At 33.5% G+C, this 23,306-nt stretch overlaps 1 protein-coding gene across 2 annotated transcripts in view; it reads right to left on the minus strand.

Moving 5' to 3' along the window:
* FAF1 (Fas associated factor 1) overlaps nucleotides 1-23,306 on the minus strand; it is a 341,571-nt gene that overhangs the window by 65,104 nt on the left and 253,161 nt on the right. For both annotated transcript variants that reach the window (XM_016120258.2, XM_016120257.2), the window contains exons 14-15: nucleotides 17,126-17,262; nucleotides 13,588-13,676 (exon numbers count right to left, since the gene is read on the minus strand). In XM_016120258.2, coding sequence (XP_015975744.1) covers nucleotides 13,588-13,676; nucleotides 17,126-17,262 — 226 coding nt within the window. The remainder of the gene's footprint in view (nucleotides 1-13,587; nucleotides 13,677-17,125; nucleotides 17,263-23,306) is intronic.

The following is a 23,306-nucleotide window of genomic DNA, read 5'->3' on the forward strand; positions in this document are numbered from 1 at the left end:
ATGATATAAAAGCCTATGAAAAAAGAATTTAAGGAAGCATTTTTCTAGCAGAAATATACAGGATTTTTAAGAAAATTATAAATTGGTGCAGACACTATGGAAGACAGTATGAAGAATCCTCAAAAAATTAAAACTAGAACTACCATATGATCCAGCAATTTTACTTCTAGTTATTTATCTGAAGATAATGAAAACTTTAACTTGAAAAGATATATGTACCCATATGTTCACTACAGCATTATTTATAATAGCCGAGATATGGAAACAACGTAAGTGTCCACTGATGAATGAATGGATAAAGAAAAGGTGATCTATACCTATCTAATCTAATATCTATCTATCTATCTATCTATCTATCTATCTATCTATCTATCTATCTATATACACACACACACACGCACACAATAGAATACTATTCAGCCATAAAAAACAATGAAATTTTGCCATTTGCAACAACTTGGATGGAACTTGAGGGTATTATGGTAAGTGAAATAAGCCAGACAGAGACAAATACCATATGATCTCAGTTATATATGGGATTAAAAAACCAAACTCATTGGTACAGATACAGAGAATAGATAGGTGTTTGCCAGAGGTAGGGAATGGACAGGGGAGGGAGGGAGGGTGAAATGGGTAAAGGGAGTCAAAGTTACAAACTTGAGTTATAATAAATAAGTTATGAGATGTAATGTACAGCTTGCAACTATAGTTAATACTGTATTGTATATTTGAAAGTTGCTAAGAAAGTAAACCTTTGAATTTTTATCACAAGAAAAAAATTCTGTAACTATGTATGGTGATATATGTTAACAAGACTTACTGTGGTGATCATTTTGCAATATACACAGTACCAAATCATTATGTTGTACATCTGAAACTAATATAATGTTGTATGTCATTTATACCGTAATTAAAAAATGTTATTTAAAAACAAACAGAATTCAAAATCATTTGAAAATATTTCCCCCAACCCTCACACATCTATTGGATGTCCCATTACAAGAGAAATATTTCATTTTAATTAAGACAAAAATAATAAAAGGAGAAAAAATAACAACAAAAGGCTGCCTTAAGCGATCTTAGCAAATAACATATAGCTTCCGGTTTCCTCAACTGTAGAATCAAGTTAAGATAAAATAATTTTCAAAGTTCCTTTCAGTTCAGCCTAGAAAGTAACAATAGATAATATTTATCTATATACTACTTACTAAATACTAGGCGCTAGAGCATGCTTTATATGTATTATCTTATTTAATCTTCAAAATATGAACATCAGGTAGGCACTATTATTATCCCCATTTTATATATGAGGAAACTGGAAACTGACTCAATAGGTCAGAGGCCTGGGAACATGCATTTTCAACAAGATCCCCAGGTGACTGTGGTGCTAATAGCCAGTGCACCACGCTTTTGAGAACTGATGCTCCAATGGTTGCAGCCTATATTGGTAAAGTTAGTATAATCCCAACTACTATATATAAAGTGAGATGGTTTTTCCAGTTAGTATCCGACTTGGGAAAGTTCTTTAACGCTCCGTGCCAGTTTCCTCTTCTGTCAATGGGTATAAAAACACTTGTCTTGAAGAATTAAAAGAAGAATGTAAATAGCCCAATCTTATGCCTAAGAGTAGAGATTTGATAAATGTTAGCTATTATCATAGGCATCCAAATTAAGTTAGCAAATACAAATAAAAGACAATAAACTTTTGTGAAAGCCCATTAAAAAGTCAGTTCTATGAGCTGTTTATTTTCCTTGCTTTTAATCTTATTTTCTAAGTGAATGTACAGTAAAATTGATTACTTTTGGTGTATAGTTCTCTGAATTTTACCACAGGTACGGATTCACGTAACCACCACCAAAACAGGATACAGAACAGTTCCATCATCCCCTCACAATCCCTGCTGCTAGCCATGTGAGTCATACTCTCTCCTGAATGCTAACTCCTAGCAAGCAGCGATCGGTGTCCCATCCCTATAGTTTTGTCTTTTCAGAAATATCATACACCATACAATGAAATTATATAGCAGGGGTCCCCAACCTCTGGACTGCAGACCAGTGCTGGTCCATGGCTTGTTGGGAACATGGCCACACAGCAGGAGGTAAGCGGCAAGCAAGCAAGTGAAGCTTCATCTGTATTTGCAGCCGCTTCCCAGCACGAGCATCACTGCCTCAGCTCCACCTCAGATCATCAGGCATTAGGTTCTCATAGGAGCACTGGTCCCTGGTGTCAAGATTGAGGACCACTGCATATAGTATGTAACCTTAGAGGCTGACTTCTTTTACTAAGCATAATGTCTCTGCAATACATTGAGTAGTTGTACATATGAAGTTTGTTCCTTTTTAGAGCTGAGTAGTATTCCACTGCACGAACATAACACGGTTTACTTATCCATTCTCCCACTGAAGGTGAATTGAAGGACACTGAAGGCCATTTGAGTTGCTTCCAGCTTTGCCAATTATGAATAGAGCTTTTATAAACATTTATGTATAGGTTTTTGTGTGAACATAAATTTTCATTTTTCTAGAGTTAATAAATACCGAGGAATGAGATTGCTGGGTCATGTTTAAGGGATGTTTAACTTTCTGAGAAACTGTCAAGCTTTTCAGTGACTAAACCAATTTACATTCCCATCAACAATGAATTGAGAGTTCCAGTTATTTTATGTCAGTCACCTTAGTGTTTGTTCTCCCTTCTAACTCGAGGGTAATAAGCATCCCTAGTCCAAGGCCCCAAAGCTGTGATGAGTATGTTAGCACATGGGCAGTGAACTGCTTCAATAAAACAACTGTGCACATTAGAGAATTCCAAAAGCAAATTCTCTATTAGTTTTCCCTAGTCTGATAAAAATTACTCTAGGACATTTTCCCATATATGTCCAGATATTAATACAGATACACACACACACACACACACACACCTCATCACCACCACCACTACCACCACCAATTTAGAAGTGTGAAGTGTGAAAAATCATTTCTTCTTTGCCTTGACTTTGGTGTGTTTTCTGGTTAAAATGGTCTGCAAAGACAAGATGGATATAATAGGAAATGGGAGGTATATATGGCTATTGTTGAAATGAAATATCTATCTGAAATTAGAATCTTTCTGTCTAATTAATCAAGTAGTCCTCATTTAATTGCATATATGTGTGTCACTTTTGGCTGATGATGTAGTCTTCTGCTCTAGCCATTTCTTGAGATAAGTACCCTTGTTTCACCTAGAAGACACTTCTCCACAAGTACACCTGCTAAAATGTTGCTTTTTTTTTTTCTTCAGTTTTAGCTTAAAAGAATTTTCTCTGGTGAGGCCTTTCTTTCTAACTTTGATAGGTAAATTTCACAGCTATCATGGGAATTATACCATTATACTGGAATCCTTCATTTGCATGTCACTAAACATCTAAAGGACTGAGTCATCCTTATACTTACTACTGCTTAGCACAGTGTGGGCATGTAGCATGTCCTTAATAAAAGTGTGTCGGCTTCGGGGCCAAAGAAATTAATTATGGTGGTTTATCTGGTGGATGTCTATATATCATCCTTTAAGACTCAATGTTTCTTCCTCTAAGAAGTCTTTGTGTCACCTCTGTACCTTGTACTTACTTCCATTGCTGTGTTTGCACACTATATTGCATTTACTTGTTTGCTGGCATGATAGGTAACTGAATAGGTAAGTGGAGTTAAGACAAATTTTAACTGGGAGAAAAGTGCCAAAGAATTCTCAGGATCTCCCACGAGAAGCATAAAAATCAGAAAAAAGTAATTTAGAAAGGCAAAGATGACTTGTTAAAAATACTAATAGCAGGCCATTGAATTTCTCCTCCTGCTATTTTTCTATATGAATTCTTTGCTTTATATAAACTGGACCAACATGACTTCAACTTCTTTACACTTTTTTTTTACAACTTCTTTATTATTTTTGCTCATACTTTCTCCACGTCGTAATGCTCTTTCCTCTTACTTCTGCATGCACAGACTGTTCTGTCCTTTCCAGTACCAGATCGAATCTAAACTTCTCATAGAAGCCTCTCCTGACTGTAAATATCACTCATTCTGAATTCTTCTAGGCCAGATAAAAAACTATTTTGTAAGGATATGCTTTAGTTTTCCAATTGTTGATAGTAAATTCCTTAAAGGAAAGTACTGTCCTTTGCACTTAAAAATAAATAAATAAATAGATAGATAGATAGATAGATAAATAGATAAATAAATAAAACTCCCCAGAAACAACCAGTGGTAGGTCCTCAATCTGGTAACAAACATATTCAAGTATAGGTAGAATGTACATGTACTTTCAGCAACAAAATTCCTTCTCAAAAACATAGCCATATATTGCCTAGTGGGAAAGAGAACTCATGAAAGATATGACTCTCTCCAAAGAGAGACTCAGGTAGTGTAATATTTAAGACATGAACAGTTTCTTCAGAACCTTTTTAAAGAGCTTGCCTTAAGAGAGTTTCACTTAATAATTTCTTTAGTTGTCTGTCAGGTTTATGACTTTGAGAAGGTCTCAAAAGCTTTGAAAAGACTTTAGAAGAAATAGAAGATTATAATTTTTATTTGGAGAACACTAAGATAGCTACTTTTAAAACAATAGTACATAAAAGAAAATACAATAACTAGATATATCCTCCCCAAAAGCTAGCTGATATTGCATAGCTAGAAAAGTAAACATACTTTGTTAGACTCTACTGTTACTAAAAACAAAAAGTGGACAGGTTGGGCCAACTATTTAACAATGACTGCTTTTACAGTAATAAATGTTGACAGCCCAAATCAAAAAAGAATGCATTACTGAGATATCATCAATTGTGCTCTGTCATTACAAGGCAGCTCCACCCAGTCTAAGCTTGTCAAAAAGTGTTACTGTAATCCATGAAGAAGTCCTCACCTCAGGCAAAGGAAGGAAAAATGTGAAGGGCTGGCTCTGAACAGGTGTGTTGAATTGTAATGCTAATGTTCAGTCATAAATCTCTTTACATTAGTTTCATATATGACAAATTACTAACTTCTACTCTGAGGCGTCATGCATGGATGAACAGATCCATCAGCAGGCACTTTAAGAGCAACAAATGTAAATAAACAGGGTGTGGATATAACTTTTTAACAGTGAGCATTATTCCATGCACAAGAGTAGACAGTTATGACAAACTTTCTTATTCTACACGAGTGAATATGATATTTGGGAATCTGGGAATGTCTGACCTACTCTTCAGGTCAGACCACTCTGATTTTACCTCATCTTGTTAAGAGTGCTGCTTCAGTTCACCCCATGAATCTTTAATGTACATGTAACTCAGCTTTATAAGGAATAATGATGTATGAAAAATACGTAAGTGCGTATTCTGGCTTTGACACAGTTGTGTGATTTTGGGCAATTTATTTAACATCTAGAATCTTTAGTTTCCTCCTTAATAAAATGGGGATAATAACTATCTCCTAAGATTATCATGAAACTAAAAGATTATTTACAGAAAGTATCTAACATGGTGCTTGGCACTAGCAGACACTCAACACGTTTGTTCCCTTCTTTAAGGTATTTCAACTGATATCCTAGATTCCCTAAGAGGTAAAAGTTTGGAATTTAAATACGGAGTAATAAAATGCTCAGGATTAAAGCTCGTGAAGGGAGAGCTTAAATTTTTTCCACTCTATGTCAGTGTCCAGTAGTGTCCAGCAAATGCTGAGCCCAAGAATCAGTAACTTCTCATATTATCAGCCCACAGCAATCTCTCACTACTCTGTACTCAAAAGTACCGAACATTTATATACGTATTTTTTTTTATTATGGTAAAATATACATAATATTCAACTTACTGTTTTAAATAAACAATTTAGTGGTATTAAGTACATTCACAATGTTATGCAAACCATCATCACTATTTTCATAACTTTTTCATCACCCCAAAGAGAAACTCTATACCCATTAAGCAATAAAAGCCCAAGCCACTCCATACCTCTATTTCCTGGTAAGCTCCAATCTATTTAGCTTTATTAATTTGCCTATTCAAGATATATTGTATAAGTGAAATCATGCAATATTTTGCCTTTTGTGTCTGGCATCTTTCATTTTAAAATCTTTAATATTCACCCATTTGCAGCATGCATCAATAATACTTCGATCTTTATTTTAACTGAATAATATTTTTTGTGTAGATGTATCATATTTTGTTTATGGATTCATCTGTTAATGGATATTGGACTGTTTCTACCTTTTGGCTATTGTAAATAATCCTGAAACAAACATTTGTGTGCAAGTATCTGTATTTTCAATTCTTTTGGGTATATACCTAGAAGTGGATTGCTGATAATTCTATTTTAACTTTTTGAGGAACTGCCAAACTGTTTTCCACAATGTCTGCACCATTATACACTCCAATCAGCAATGTACAAGGGTTCTAATTTCTCCACATCGTTGTCAACATGTGTTATTAGCCAGTCTTTTTGATTATAGCCATCCTAGTGGATATGAGGTGGTATCTCATTGTGGTTTTGATTTGCTTTTTCCTAATGACTAATGATGTTGAGCATCTTTTCCCATGCTTCTTGGCCATTTGTATACCTTTTTCAGAGAAATGTCTTTTGACCATTTCTGAATTGTGCTGTTTGGCTTTGTTGTAGAGTTGTGGGAATTCTTGACATATTTTGAATATTAAACCCTTATCATATGATTTGCAAATATTTTCTTCCATTCTGTGGGTTGTCTTTTCACTCTCTTGATAGTGTCCTTTGATGTGCTGAAGTTTTTAATTTTTATTAAGTCCAACTTTTATCTATTTTTTCTTTTGTCTGTGCTTTGGATGTCATAGTTAAGAAACCATTGCCAAATTCAAGGTCTTGAAGATTTTCTCCTTGTTTTATCCTACGAGTTTTACAGTTTTAGCTCCTAAATTTTGGTCTTTGATCCATTTTGAATTAATTTTTGAATATGGTGTTGCTTAAAGGTTCAATTTCACTCTTTTGCACCTGGGTATCCAGTTTTTCCAGCACCATTTGTCGAAGGGACTGTTCCTTCCCCACTGAATGGTCTTTGTGCCCTGGCTGAAAATCGACTGACCATACAATGAGGGTTATATTTCTGGGCTCGCTTTTCTATTCCATTGGTCTATTACATCTACCCTTATGTTAGTACCACACTGTTTGATATTATAGGTTTGTAGTGAGTTTTGAAATCAAGAAGTGTAAACCCTCTACTTTGTTCTTCTCCTGCTTTTTTTTTTTAAATTGTTTTGGATATTTGAGATTCCTTGAAATTCCATATGAATTTTAGAATGGGCTTTTCTATTTCTGCAAAACAACAACTTTGGGATTTGATAAGGATTGCATTGCATCTGTAGATTAATTTGGATAGTGCTATCATCTAATTATTAAGTGTGAATCCCATCAACAGGAGTGATATTTCCATTTACTTCCTAAGTTCTTTCAGCAATATTTTATAGTTTTCACTGTACATAGTTGTACATAGCTTAGGTCTCTTTGGTTAAATTTATTTAGGTATTTTATTATTCTTGATGCTACTATAAACAGAATTGCTCTCTAAATTTTCTTTTCAGGTTCTTCATTGCTAGTGTATAGAAATACAACTCATTTTTTATTTTATATCCTGCAACTCTGCCAAATTTATTAGCTCTAATAGGTTTTTTTGGAGGAGTGTGTGTATGTACACTCTTTTGGGTTTTCCATATATAAAGCCATATCTATGAAAAGAGATAATTTTACTTCTTTCTTTCCAATTTGGATGTCTCTTATTTTCCTGCCTAATTGCTCTGTATAGATCTTCCACTACTATGTTGTATGGCAGTGGCGAAAGTAGGCATTCTTGTCTTGTTTGTGATCTTAGAGGGAAAGCTTTCTAGTGTTTAGTTTCACTATTGAGTGTGTGTGTGTGTGTGTGTGTATATACCTCCTATTCCTAATTTATTATGTATATATATATATATATATATACCTCCTATTCCTAATTTATTATGTGTTTTTTTATGAAAGGCTGATGGAGTTTGTCAAATATTTTTTTTTTCAACAATTCATCAGTTGAATCTCATTAACATTAGATTTACAGATTCTGTTGTATAATAATATGAATGCACAATATCTGCATGCATATTCTCAATTTATTCTTTCATTTTAATTTCTGTTTCCCATAATTTACTTGATTCCTTTAATACTAAGCACAGGATACTGGCCCATGTGCAAACCACCAATTTTAGAAAAATTTCTAAGAAAATTTTTAGATAATAAAAGTAATCCATAATGTTTTAATACTAATGATAGGTTATAAGTTAGAAGGTAGTTGATATTGTTTGCAATATTTCACCAAGGGTATTTATATCCAGTTTAATGACTTCTAGTTCAACTGCAGGGTAGCTTTCATATGCCACTTCTTTATTTCTAATATGGAAATTCCAACGAAAGATTATTAAGAATAGATACAAATGCTTGTTGGCTCTTTCAGTTATGTCAAAATGTTTGTATCAAACAAGGATTCAAATTATGGAGCGATTTCTCATAAAGGGCTACTTTAAGCTCTGTTAGACTTTCGTCAATTAGTTTATCACACTCAAGTTATGAAAGTTTGACTGTTTAACCTTGGGAGATAGTGGTAAACAGATTACTAATTCATTCTTTGGTTGCTCTTGTTTTAAAATGTGTATCTTCATGTTCTGTTGAAGCCTTTGGAGATGTGAAGTATCCTCTATTATATATAATTGATTTCTTTCACTGAAGAATGAATTATCAAGTTTTTGGGAAAAATCAAACTCGATGATTAAAGCCATTAACATTAACTGTGTTAATTTTTTCTTAAAAATCTTGAGAATTTAATCTCAAAATTTTAAACTATGATATTTTTAGCTTTAAAAATAGGATTAGGATACTCAAGAACAAGGCCCTTACATTTTTACCTTAATTATCAATGTCATAGAAAGTTTTTATCTCATGCCTCATTACAAAAACTTATGTTCACACCTTTCCCTTACATCAGAGGATCTCAAATTTTAGTTTGCAGCAGAATCAGCTGGGAATGTTTATTAAAATACAGATCGCTGGGTCCCGCCCTCATAATTCTGATTCAGTAGGTGTGGGGTGAGGTCTGAGAAACTGCATTTTTAACAAATTTCCAGATGACACTTACTTGAGACCACTGATTTAGACAGCTAGTATACTTGTCTGAGAAGAAACATCTTAGACTACTCTTCTATTATTTTAGGAAGTCTACTGGAAAGATGTCTACTTGAAGCTGCCTAAGATATAAGCAGTTTTCATGCTCTTCTTCAATTCCATATCAAGATTTGAGGGCTACGTTATTACCAGTTATTCACTTTAATAAAGAAGTGTGTGGACTGATACCCAGGTACAATCTTTTTCATTTAAATAGCCATGATCTACCTTACTGAAATTAGACTTTTAAAAAAAATTAATTAATTAAAAAGCTTTATTAAGATATAATTCACATATCATACAATTCACATATTTAAAGGATACGATTCAATGGTTTCTGATATATTTATAGATATGTACAACTACCACCACAATCAACTTTAAAATTCACTTCAAAAGGAAACCGCATATCCTTTAGCTGTCACCCTCCTAGCTTCCAATCCACTCACTCTTCCCACCGAATCCTAAACAACCACAATTCTACTTCCTGTCTCTACAGATTTCTTTATTCTTAACTTTCGTATGAGTTGGAGTTACATACCGTGGAGTCTTTTATGACTGGCTTACAGCATAATGTTTTCAAGGTTTATCTGATAGTATAGAATGTTAGAACTTCATTCCTTTTTATGGCTGAATAATATTCCATTGTTTGTATATACCACATTTTGCTTACATTTTCGTCCTTTCATGGATATTTGGGTTGTTTCCACCTTTTGGTTATTATAAATAATGTTGCTATTAACATTCATATACAGATTTTTGTATGGACATATCTTTTCACTTCTGCTAGGTATATAACTAGGAGAGAAATTGCTGGATCATATTGTAACTATGTTTAATCATTTGAGGACAACTGGACTGTTTTCCAATACAGCTGCACTCATATTCCCATCAGCATTCTGTAAGTGTTCAGTTTTCTCTATATCCTCACCAAAACTTGTTATCAAGCTTTTTGGTTTCAGCTACTGCAGCTGGTATGAAGTAGTAATTTGATTTACATTTGCTTGATGACTAATAATGTGGAATAACTTCTCATGTGCTTATCGATCATTTGTATATCATTCTTGGAGCAATGTCTGCTCAGATCCTTTGCCCACTTTTTAGTGAGGATAATCTATCTTTTTGTTATTGAGTTGAAAGAATTCTTTATTTATTCTAGATATAGGTCCCATATCAGATTTGCAAAGATTTTCTCCCAATCTGGGGATTATCTTTTCATTTTCGGGATGGTGTCCTTTGAAATATAATTTGTCACTAGCACTAATTCTACTTCATCTTTCTATAACTAACTCAGAGCTTATAAAATAATCATTAACTGAGTTAAAATTTTCTGGAAAAAAATTTACAACCCAGAAGTTCTTGATAATCAGAGGTTTTTAGATTACTCACGGGTAAAAAAAATAGTACATATTAAAAAAATTGAATTCATTTACATGTTATAAAATATCTATTATTTGGAACCAGGCTAAAAGTAAAAATAGATTGTGACTACTGTCATGTAGTGAAAATTGTTTTCCTCCTTATTCCCTTCTTTGCCAATAGCCCCTCAATGGAGCAAAGTACCTCTCAGTCCCCAAGATCTAGTCCAGTGCTATATACTTGATACATGCTCAATACTTAGAAAACCAAACTAATATCATTAATGAAACTATTTATAAATAAAGCTATGTCAAAACACTGCTCATATTACATATACTTCCTGGTGAGAGATTGAGCAATTAGTGATATGAAGCTTAGACCATTTTGGGTCACTGAAGAATGACTCAGAGTATGAAAATGGTTTCGGTTTGGTTTTATTTAATAAAAGCTTTATATTGTATGGGCATCTCTGGTTGCACTAACATAACAGAATCATTGAAGTGACGGATGTAACTGGACTAGAGTTAAGTTAAAATATATTCAGGTCTAGGAAGCCATCCTCCAAACCTGTTCATGAATTTGATTTTAACAGCAAGCTTATGATAAAGTCTTATTTAAAAATTTTTAAATAGTAAAGGCAAATTTCACAATTACAAGGAATAGTATTTCTTGTCACATTCAGCAGATACCAAATCACTATGACCTATGCATAGTCCAAAAGAAGTCTTTGAAACTTAGAAAAATTATTCTTAGGAACTGTACTTATGACCTGAATGATAACTTTCATGAAGGCACTCTAAACACAAAGAGAACTCCTTATCTCTTGCAGTTAAATTTCAATAAAAATTTCAATTATATGGAGCCTTGGATTTTTCCTGTAACACTCACATTCAATTTTGTGCTCAGTATTAAAGGACTTAAAGTCAATTTCTTTACCAATGAATTATGAGGAACACAAATTAAGATGAAAGAATGAACTGAGAATATGCATGCAAATATTCATATTGTACAGCATAATCTGTAAATCTAGTACTAATGAGACTCGAGATTTAAGTAGCTGAAGAATGTGTTTAGTGAATTATTGTCAATCAATGCTTCTTTTAGGATAAGTGTAATCTTGAATGGCAACATATCTATTATTATAAATTCCTAACTAAGTATAGCACTTCATTATTTCAAAATGTCACTGTCAATTTATAGAGTAACAGATAAATATCTTTCCACCATATATCCAATTACTTTCCCTCAGAGTAAATGAAACACTATTAAGAAAAATCACAAACATAATGTTTTTACAGCAATAAAAGAAACGTAATGAGCATTAAAACTCTGAACTAGTTATAGCACTCCAAATTTTCACATTTGTTAATGTGGATATACCAGGTTTTATAACATTGTAATTGAGTATTTTTTTAAGTAACATTATTTTATGTTAATTTTTCCAAGTATTCATTTATTCAATCATTTGAGAAACATTATGGAGTGCCTACTTTGTTCTAGGTATATTGTCAGGGGATAGAGTTACAAATGTAAATACAATACAACACTTGCTCTTAACAAACTTATAGCCTGATGCAAGATAGAGACAAGTAAATAAAGTAAAATACAGTAGTACAATGTTATATTAAAATCATCTACATGTTTTGCATTTGTAATAGCTAAAGGCTATATATTGAAAACACTCATTATACCTGGAAACTTTTTATCATTGCTCAGAAATCAAACGTTCCCCTGTTTATTCTATGGAAATCTTTTTTCATAAAACAAACAAAATTAAAAAGAGTAATTTTATAAATATTTGTGAACCTAGCATCTCAAATTAACAAATGCTCATATTTGTTTTGTATTTTATCTTAGAGCTATTTTACAAATCCAGAAATTTCTTGACTGATAAAAGCAGTAATGATTACTTGAGATTATTATAGGTCCCACTAGCTATATGATCGCAGCTAAATTAACTAAATCCTTTTGATCCTCAGTTTTCTCATCTAAAAAGTGGAGATAATAGTACCAGCCTGCAATAGATTATTTTCCATATACCTCTCAGTATCCATGCTCCACCTAGCTTTTTGTGCAGGGAGGTTCTTTTGCCTTTCAGCTTCTAGTTGGGTGAGGTCAATAGCTGGTACTAGCAGGAGATCAGAGAGTGGAAGGAAAGCAAAGCTATTCCCTGGTTTTCTCTCTACCAGGTCACCAAGGGCTACATATACCCCTTTATAGACGCAGTCTTCTCCATATACCACCCTCTCCAAGGACTTTAAGCCTACGGGTGGTAAAGGACTCGCTTTAGCCCTAGTCTGCAGTATCCATTGCTGACTTCCAAAAAACCTTCCCATACCTTTATAAACAGTTCCCTTATTAAACTCTTTTCAAAAAACCCAGTTTGAAAGTACCATCTGTTTCCTGCCAGAACTCTGTCTGATTCACATACAACTTCATGGGATTGTTTTGAGGATAGCACAAGATGATAAATGTAGAATGCTTAGCACAGAGCAAAGCACATTATAAATATTCGGTAAGCATTGATACCATTATCATTACCAATATTGTAGTCATTATATTTTATTTAAGGTTTCATGCTCATGTCAATTATACCACCTGAATATGTTCAGGAGACAGAGAAATTCAGAATTCTGGAGATCTACTAATTCTCACAGTGCTTCAAAAATATGTTCAAATGTAAAATGTGTTTGTTGCTAATCAATGTCAATATTTAAAAAGAGAAAAAAAGGTCTTAAAAGTGAGTGAAAAACCCTTATAGTAGACAGGATTTCCTGGACTACAGTTTCTTCTGTAAACATGCTTTGGAATTCATTTCCTGAAAATTGACCTTCTGCCACCATGCCAAATTTAGCAAAGTATAAATGTCCATAAAGTTAAACAAATTGTTGGGTCATGGGGTCATGAAAAGAATGGACTGAAAGGTAAACTGAATGGCATAAAAGTCCTTGGCTAAGCTGGAAATGCATCTTCATCATCCTTACTTATCAATCATGACATAGGCAAGCATCACCATTTGACAAATTATCTCATCAAAATCCTATTAAGGGTCTACTTAACCTTTCACCTTACCTCATCCTTTATATCTTCCTGTTGTTGGGCTGTGAAGATCTCCATTGCAGCCATGAGTCTCATCATTAACTCATCCACTGTTGTGTTACCTAGCAACACATGGAGATGGCCAAACTTCACATTATTAGTTATTATAAAATGTAAAGTCATTCTAGAATTAATCAGTAAGAAATAAACACCGTTTAAAATAATACAGACTAGTATGCTATTATTTAGTTAAAATTCTTTCTTGTTTTCATTGAAAAGTTTCATACGTTCAATAAGAAAAAGTAAAGCAGTATACTGGCAGTTGAAATTTTAGAATATTTAGATTTGAGGGAACAGTCTCTTAGTAAGAGAGATTTTCAGCACCATAAATAAGAATGTCCAAATCATGAGGATTGAAAGTTCTTTCAAGTTACCTAACAACACTCGTAACAGCTACCATTTGTTTATATGCCAGTGATTAGGCTAAACACTTGATATATGTTATCTCATTTAATCTGTACAACAATTCTATGAAGGTGTCATTATGATTTTTATTTTAAAAAGAAGGAAAATGAGACTTAGAGAACTTAAGTAGCCTGCCTAAACAAGGTCAAGCTGGTTAAGAGGTGGGGCCAGGAATTGAAACCATATGAGTCTGACTCCAAGCCTGTCCTGTTTGCCACCTCAATACACTGTTTACTTAGTATTATTTCTTATCACTAAAAATTCTTTGGTGAAACAAATGGTAATTCAATTTCTGAAAAACACTGATTTCTTTTTTTTGACCAAGTGATATTTTTCCCTTTCAGCTGTTTCAAATGGCTATACTATAATCTTTATGAAGAAGGTATTTTAAATGCTATTTTATTCCCTGTCCAAATCCATAACAAATGTATAGCACATGTACGCCATTTCCTGTATGTGTTAAGTCCTGTTATTTGCTTTGGGTGCATTTACAAGAGAGAAAATCGTGAGTATACAAAGAGATATAGCCCTTCTTTCATTTTTTCTAACTTATGGGCAAAAGAGTCTGTCCTTTTTCAGAGCCTGACAGGGGTCTTCTTATTCCATTAATAAAATGGCCACAACTGAGATAACGAATAGTTAGTATCCTTGCTGGTGTTCTTCCAGAATAAAGCTTGACTAACATAATCTTTCAATGGTCCTTTCCCCAAATTCCCTTATGACCACTGGTAGCATAGGGTTAGGGAACATCTTTGATCCTTAGCAAAAAAAAAAAAAAAAAAAAAAAAAATCTAGTTTGGTCACATCAGTACTACTTTCTCAATAAATAAGCTGGAGAACAAATTATGCTGGCATCATCTCATGGTGCAGAGAATACAAAATTGGTTTTGTAGTCATAGTTCTAATCCTAGTTCCACTACTTATAAATTATATGATCTAGTACTTAGAAACTGTCTAGCACATGATAAGAGCTTAATAAATATTCACTTAGTAAATGAATGGATAAGTCAATGAGTGAGAGAGTATAACTCTCTAAGGATCAATTTCCTTATCTGCAAAATGAAGGTAACGTTACCTCTGTAGGGTTCTTAGAAGGATTAAAGATAATGGAAAGTGCCTGACATATAGCACACACACAATCACTGATAGCTATTATTAATTCGTATGACAAATGGTAAAAAGTTTAGGATCACCTTCAATGTAGATTTTGTTACTGGGCAAATCTTTGGGTTTCCATTTCTTATTTGTAAACAGTAGTAGTAACTATGACTCAAATTATAGGGAATGACTACTTTATGGAGGGCACTGGAATCATCAGTGGGAAAACACTATAGTTGCAGAGGTGACTATAGATTGGCTCCTGATTTTTAGGCGTAAGCCACTGCTTATCAATTATGCTTCAGCCCTAACTGTAAGGATTTACTGCCAAAATGGACTTGCAGGTACTTTATACCTAAGTCCTTAATGATCTAAGATGAAAAAAAGTTACAAGTTAATGGAATTCAGGGGAAATTTATTCTTCAGAGCCTTCTTATGTTGGTGTCATATCATGACACCTGTAGTGGTTTTCAAACTTTTGATTTTAGAACTCCTTTATTAACTGTTGAGATCCCTAAGGAATTTTCATGTGGGTTATAATTATCAACATTTATTATGTTAGAAATTAAAACTGAAATATTTAAAATACATATCATTTTTAAAAGTAATAATAAACCCATTATATTAATATAAATATATTTTTATTTAAAAAATGACTATGTTACAAAAGAAAAAGTTTAGTGAGAAGAATGGCATTGTTTTAACATTTTTTTTTGCAAATTTCTTTAATGTCTGGCTTAATAGAACACAACTGGATTCTCATATCTACTTCTGCAGTAAACCAATTATAATATATAGTTTTAGCTGAAATTTGTGAAGTAAATCTGACCTCATGCAGATATCGAAAAAAAATGTCTTTTTTTTTTTTAAACATCACCACTGATGTCATCAGAAAAGTAAGCTGTCAACCTAATGGCAATAAATACTGTAAGTTATTTTTCTTGGAGTGGCAGACTCATTTTGTTCATGCTAGAGAAAATGTATACCAGGTATATAGTTTGTCTGTCAGTAATTTTCAGTCATAAAAATGTTCTGTTACAAAAAAAAATTACTAGTTTGGCTCAAGCAACCACACATTATCTATTTACCCTACGCAATTCATTCCCCAAGCAGGTCTTCTTTAACATTATTTATAAACCGAACGCTCTAGTTATAAACATAAAAAACTAGAGGTTTTATTTTACTTGAATTTTAAAAGCACTAAAATTTACACCCCCTACCCCTATTATATTATCTGCTATAAAAGTTTTGACCTAGATAGGGGCAGAAATTAAGTATCTTATACACAAGCTTTAGCTTGGGGCACTTGAAGCATCTTTTTCCCTATGGCATAAAGAAGATATATTGTTTTCAATTTAAGCTTTGCCATGAATAAGGTAATATTTTATATGAATCCTTGGGGTACATTAGTAATGGTTTAAAAAAATCATTCACTTATGTTTTTGGTAAAGAATGTAAAGATGAATTTTTTTTTTTTGTAAAGTTTAAGTTCACAGGTATCCTATAGCTTCGTGCCTCACGGATGCACCCTAGACACAGATTCACACAAATAAGGGGAAACGACTGCCACTGTAAAAAATTCCATTTGCAATATCCAGTCATTGGTTTTTCTAGTAACTAAAAATAAGCATTTCTTTCAACTAATCAACATTATAGCAAGACGTCTGTCTATCTATCTACATATATATGAAGTGTTATATTTGAGAACCGATTATGACTTAATTGCTAGTTTAGATAACTTAGCAATTCTGAACATTTATCATGATTATCCTATGTCCCAAGGGCTGTGCAATTTTATTAAGACCTTTCTGTTGGATTTTTCACACAGCTTATTTCATTTTTCAAAGCACCTATTCTTTTTTGAAGCTGTTCTTCTTCAGTAAGTTCTATATTTTAAAATGCAAAGATATTTACGAATTAGAGACTTACTATCAGCTTTGATGGTAAATATTATAAGGTTATCACATACAAAGGAGACACTGTACTCCCCTTGTGACATGTACTTTACCTTGTATCACATTTAACACTTCATTGGATGATCGCTTTCCCATAATAATCAGAAAAAGTGGAAACTGATCTGTTTTTTGAGTCCGAATGGTTTGTGCAACAACACTGCCAAAGTGTCTATTGCACATGGTGAGAAATCTAGAATGAGACAAAATCCAAAGTAAGTTTCATTTCAGAGTTAAATAAATTTACTAGTATCACAACAAAAAATTCAGTAAGTGTTAAATTAGTTATGTTAAAATTAGACAGCTTGTCTGGTATCAACATGTAAAGTCTTGCTGTACTGAGTTTTCAACTATGTCATAAATGATACAGAAATGATTATCATATAGAAGAGTGGGCAGCACACCCTAAATCCTGTCTGGGGCTGACAGTATAGTATTTTCAGTCTTAAACATTGTAAGCTTACCACTTTATACTATGAGAAAACAAACAAAACGAATTTTAAGAGAAAAGAATTTCTCAAATAGACTAATATTGCGTGATACAAAGTTAAATTGACTAGCATCATCCTAATCCAAACAGGATTTAGCAACATTTTCACAAGTTTTTAGAATCGAGAATTATAGTTTAGAATTGTGTTTTCTCCAACAGTAACAGGTCTTCTAGTTTCATACTTAGTATGGGATAAAAATAATAATTCTAAGCTTTTGACCAAAAAAGCTCAGAGATATTAGCATACCGAAGTCTAGCATTAGTATTCTTAACACGATCTGGAATAAATGAAAAAACTGATAAAGCTTTTCTCTTCTATTAGAGGAGTGTTTGAAATTAGCATTTCTTTCAAGAGAAAAGGGTAGCTTATGATATGTTTTCAGATCTGATGGTAAAAAGTAAATGTCATAATAATAATGAATTATGAAAGACCAAATGCAAATACAGAATGCTTTAATAAGATCCAATTTAATAAAGTCTGTAAAAATAATGGACTTTTAATAACACAGGTCACAAAAGGCAAAACAGTGGAAATTCTGGGGACTAGCCATTGGTACTGGCTTATTAATTCTTAATTATGTTCATGAAAGGCAACTTAAATCATGTGTTTTCTTATGCCTTATGGTAATATTTTAGGTAACGACTCCTCTGAAATGTGTGTTCTAGCTGATGAACAAAGTCCTGTAGTCACATACATTAGAAAGTAAATCTATTTAAAAAGACAAACGGCATTAAAATGTCATGTGCTCAGATTCATTTGATATCCAAATTCAAAACAGAATCAAACCTCTTAATTTTTAAAGCCAATATATTTCTTGTCTATAGAAATTCATCCCAGAAATTTAGGTGACTCCTCCACAAAACCTGTGCTGTGACTACATAAAGTAAACCATGTTAAGGGCCACTAGAACTGTCGGCAAGGGTGTCAAGACAAGTTAGCACCTCTGCAATTAAGTTCATTGGAGGCAGGCTCCTACACACATTTAGAGCAGCAATAGCCAGACCTCATGCCAATCTGAAATGACAAGGCCTTAAGAAACCCATTGTTGGCCATGAAATATCAGTGCCACTATGAAAATTCAGATCTTCACATTCCACAACTATTATGGGATAAAAGGTGTTCAAACAGCCTAAGCCTCCATACCAAATTTCACACTCGTATAGCTTTAGTTTATCAATGGAGATGTGTAGTTCAGGAGACTAGAAAGTTAAGATCTTGTTTTCCTTTCCACTTCTTACTAAAATATCTGAAGTCAGTCTTGAGCCTGATCTGATCATTGACAACACTTGATGTCAACCATCTGGAATGCCATTTCCTAGAAAAGGGAGAAAATAAGTCCATGTTGCTTTCACACCAATGGAGTAAGTAGATATCACACAGAAGATGCCCAGCACAGAACTAGCCTCATAAATGATAATAAATACTAGCTAAATAAGATAGCCCCAAAAAGGAAGGAAGGAAAGAAGCTAGGAAGGAAGAAAAGAAGGCAAGAGGGCAGGTGAGCTGGCTCGGTGGTTTCAAGAATTCAAGGCAGTTTTGTCTGGAAATTGTGTCCTTCCCAAATTCTCTTTTGTGAAAATGAGCTACAAGGAAAAATAATTATGAAAATCTAGCTATCTGATTAGGTTTAAAATAATATATGACACAAATTTCAAAACTACACAAAACTGCAAGAGAGGTGCAGCCTTCAAAGACACATTAGCCATTCAATTAACCATAAAAAAAAAAACAACAAAAAATCAAAGTGATTAGTTTTCTAACAGGTATTGACAAATCGTTTTAAATTCTGGAGGCAGTTGAAAAATATACAGGGATCATGAAGCCAGTTGATGCTTTCTAGTGGCCTTAACTAACAATATGTTCTAATCAAAGAGAGACTATGTTAAAATTTTAATTAATCTGATTAATCTTCTTAAGATCTGAATCATGTTTACTTTGAGATTTTTAAATTGCAATCATCTAGAGCCTGCAGGGCCAATGGACAGCCCCAAATTCTTACTTGTCAATTCCTTCCATTACAATTTATAAGAACCTTATAAACAGATGTCATATCTTTCTTATGGCTGGAATGCTCTGCTTCTTCCTCTAAAGAGCATTTGCAGTAGAAAGTTAGCATTCACAGTACATTACCAGCAGCAAAAATCCAGTTTAAAACTTTAGAAGAAAAATAGACACAGAAAAAACAAGTTGTGTTAAGAGAGAAAAAAGTGTATTTCTCTTAATTGTGGTATTTTCTTCCGTTTAAAGAGATAAGTGTGCATCTAGTGGCAGCATCAAAGTTGTCAACCTAACTGCATATGGTGTTCATCAGGGTGAGATGTCATAAAGGGATAAATGGTTTCTGAAGCAACTGGATTCCCGTAATCTCAAACCCAAGTGGGAAGCAATGACAACTGTTCTGTGGCAAGGAGAAATGGCTTTGTTTTTTAATTATAAAGTATTTTAATACATCAAACGACTTACTTATCATGGATCTATTTGAGGAGGGGGAATAATGAGTTGCTTAATTGATCCCCAAAACCAAAAGCTAAAGTGACAAATTTGAAGAGACAAAGAACAGATGCCCTCACTAAGGGTAAAATGAGGGAGAGAAGAAGGGAGGAGAAGAAGAAAGGAAGGGTTGAGAAAATGAATTAAAGAAAATGGTTAATCACAAATCTGGTATAATAAAGCAATTAATTTGTTCCTGGGGGAATGGAGGAGTTAGGGAGTGGGAAGTCTCAAACTTGGGCCTTGGTAAAGAAACAAATATAATTAGTAGCTCATATTCACCAGTTCTTGCTATTAGAGATCTAAGATAAAATATTATCTTTTAATCTAAAGTTTGGGAAGAAAAATAAGCAGAACATTTAATGGTTAGCATGTATTAATCATTAGTAAAATTTTTAGTCTTGTGCTCACTTTGGCAGTACATATACTAAAAAAATTTTAGTCTCTGGAGCATAAATCTTTTCTAACTTGCTAATGGAAATCAGGATTACTAATAAATCAGATATGAGAAAAAGCAATCTCATTTTAATTCGAAATAGGATACAGTTTAGTTTCTTCAAAGTCATAATTACATAAGTCACTGACTTTTACATAAGTTGTACTTCAATATAAAACATATATACAGAAAGAGACACAGCAATTAAGTGGGAAGGCAATGGAATTCCACAAATGTTGACTACTTCTTACTCTAGATAATGTAAAAGAAGGCACATTTGATAAAAAAATGGATGCCACAAAACTGTGTGAGATTTCCTTATTATTACATTTCAGCGTAACTTCTATAAGTTTAAAGGAGCCTCAGATGTAAAGTGGGAATAATACTTATCTTTAAAACACTTATATTCTTGTATGATACAGAAAGCACTCGGAATTGTGCTTAGAATATGGCAGGCCCTTAAAATTGGTAGCTTTAATTGTACAATGACATTTAACATTTTTATTTTAATTGTTTTCAGGATTAAAATGATAGCTTATACTTATGGGCGAACACTGTAAGATTTTTTTGCATAGTAAGATTTAGCATCAAAGAACTGATGACTAAACAAAGCAGTCATTGGTTTTATTTTCATTAAGAATGAAAAAGCAGGTATTGATATTTGGAAAATAGGAAAATACAATTACAGATGTTGCAGCTGTATAATACTATTAAAACATTACACATTTAAAAGTAGACATGAAACTAAAATCACTATTTTTCTTTTAATACATTTATGTTTAGTAATGTTAATTACTTTAAAACCAAGAATCAATATCAAAATTTTTGGCTGCTTACCCTTGAGCCATTAAACACATTAAATATTGTTCTGATAATGTGTGAGCCATTTCTCCAAAACAAGAGTTTACTGAGAAGAAGAAACTAATGTTCAACAGTGCTACAGGTCTTCTCAGTATTACCGAATACTCTAAGGCAAGTTTTTTGTATATCCTTTTTTAGGGGCAGCTGCTAACCTTTTATTACTCCTTTTGTAGCCACTTTGTTTTAAGGAGACTCTTCCCTTTGAAACAAACCAAACTAGTGGTTTTTTGCTATCATAATAAGCCTTATTTCTTACATATAGTCATCCATATGTCCACAGTTTGTTCAATCATATTTATGTACATGGGTAGGAAAACCAGAAGATAAGATAAAGGACCTTGGAGATCATTTACCTATTTGCCAACTGACAATTCTTTCTTCTCCTTGCCCCTTTAACAGGGACATTAAAGTTAAGGCCCTTTAATGTGCAGAGTGAGACTTATGGAGCTGTTAGCACTGTCAGGCATAATCCAAACCAGGCCGCAGAGAATTTTGTCTCCTACAACATCATTTCCACCAGTCTGCACACTCATCCCGCTGTCCAGCTCATTTCTGGAGTTCCCATTAGGAATGATCTTCAGCACTCCTGGCACATGACCCTTCGCCCTTTGACAGTAGCTTTGCTTTTTGGAAACAGTACTAAATCTTTGGTTCAAATTGAGTTAGGTAAACAAAGTACATAGGGGACACTGACTACTCATGCAGTGAGCTTGAAGATTTCATGGCCTAGGAATCACCTACAGTTTTTTAAAGGCAAGTCCCTCAGCCCCATTCCTTCAGATTCTGATTCAATAAATCTGGGGTAAGGCCCAGGAAACAGCCTTTTTAATAAGGTGCCAACCCCACCCCAGGTGATTCTGATGCAAGTGGTTAATAGACCACACTTCAAGAAACCCTGCCTTCAGGACATATCTGTTTTCCTTGGAAGGCTTTATGTTGTCTCTGAAGGAGTTTTTAAAGATGTTATCGCCAAAATGTTTTGGGCAATGGCAGCTTCACTAGACCAAATGTCTAGTCTCCTGAGGTGATTAACATGTTGAAGATGTTAATTCTCACCTGCTTCACTTGTATAGCTGAGCTGCAATCAGATGTGAGACAAAAGAATCTGTGAGCTCCAGAAGATGGAGGAAAAACACAGCAGGGAAGGGGAGGTTGCAATATAAAATAAGTAATCGGGGAAAGTCTCACTGAAAAGTTGATATTTGATCAAGGACTCAAAGTGGTGAAGAAAAAAGGGAAACACACACCTATAGGAAGAGAATTCCAGGCAGTGAGAACAGCAAACACAAAGCCCTTAAAGTTGGAAAGTATCTAGCATATTTAAAAGGTAACAAGGTTACTATAGCAGATCAGCATAAAACACAAAAGTAAAAATTAGTAATTTTGACTATTTCTACATGGTAATAAACACCATAGCAAGGCCAAAAGATTAAAGATGAACGGGGGAAAAATTCTGAATTTCAAACCATAGAAAAGGGGCTAATTTCCCTAATATATAAAGAACTCTTACAAAAGAATAAGGAAAAGATCAGCAAAAAATAAAGACAGCTTCCAGAAATGGAAACAGTAATAGCTCAGAAATATGTGAAAAGATACTCAAAGTAACTCAGAATGAGTTGACTCTTAATAAAGCTACATTAAGAAACTATTTGTTATCTGTCACGTTAGTAAAGATAAAAAAAGGAAAAAAACAAACAAACTTGGTAATATCTTACCTTGACAAGGTTACAGGGAAACAGGCACTACATACACTACTAGTAGGAGTGAAACTGGTATCAACTCCCTTGAGGGCAATTTGTCAATATCTATTAAAATTAAAGATGAGCATATACTCTTAAACTAGTATTTCTACATCTGGAAATCTAGTGTATAGATATATTTCCATGTGGAAATCACCTATGTGCACAGTGAATCACTGGGGGCTTATAACAGCAGAATACTGGACATAATTTAAATGTC

The sequence above is a fragment of the Rousettus aegyptiacus genome, unplaced genomic scaffold (assembly GCF_014176215.1).
Source record: "Rousettus aegyptiacus isolate mRouAeg1 unplaced genomic scaffold, mRouAeg1.p scaffold_m13_p_1, whole genome shotgun sequence".
In the NCBI taxonomy this organism is placed as follows: domain Eukaryota; kingdom Metazoa; phylum Chordata; class Mammalia; order Chiroptera; family Pteropodidae; genus Rousettus; species Rousettus aegyptiacus.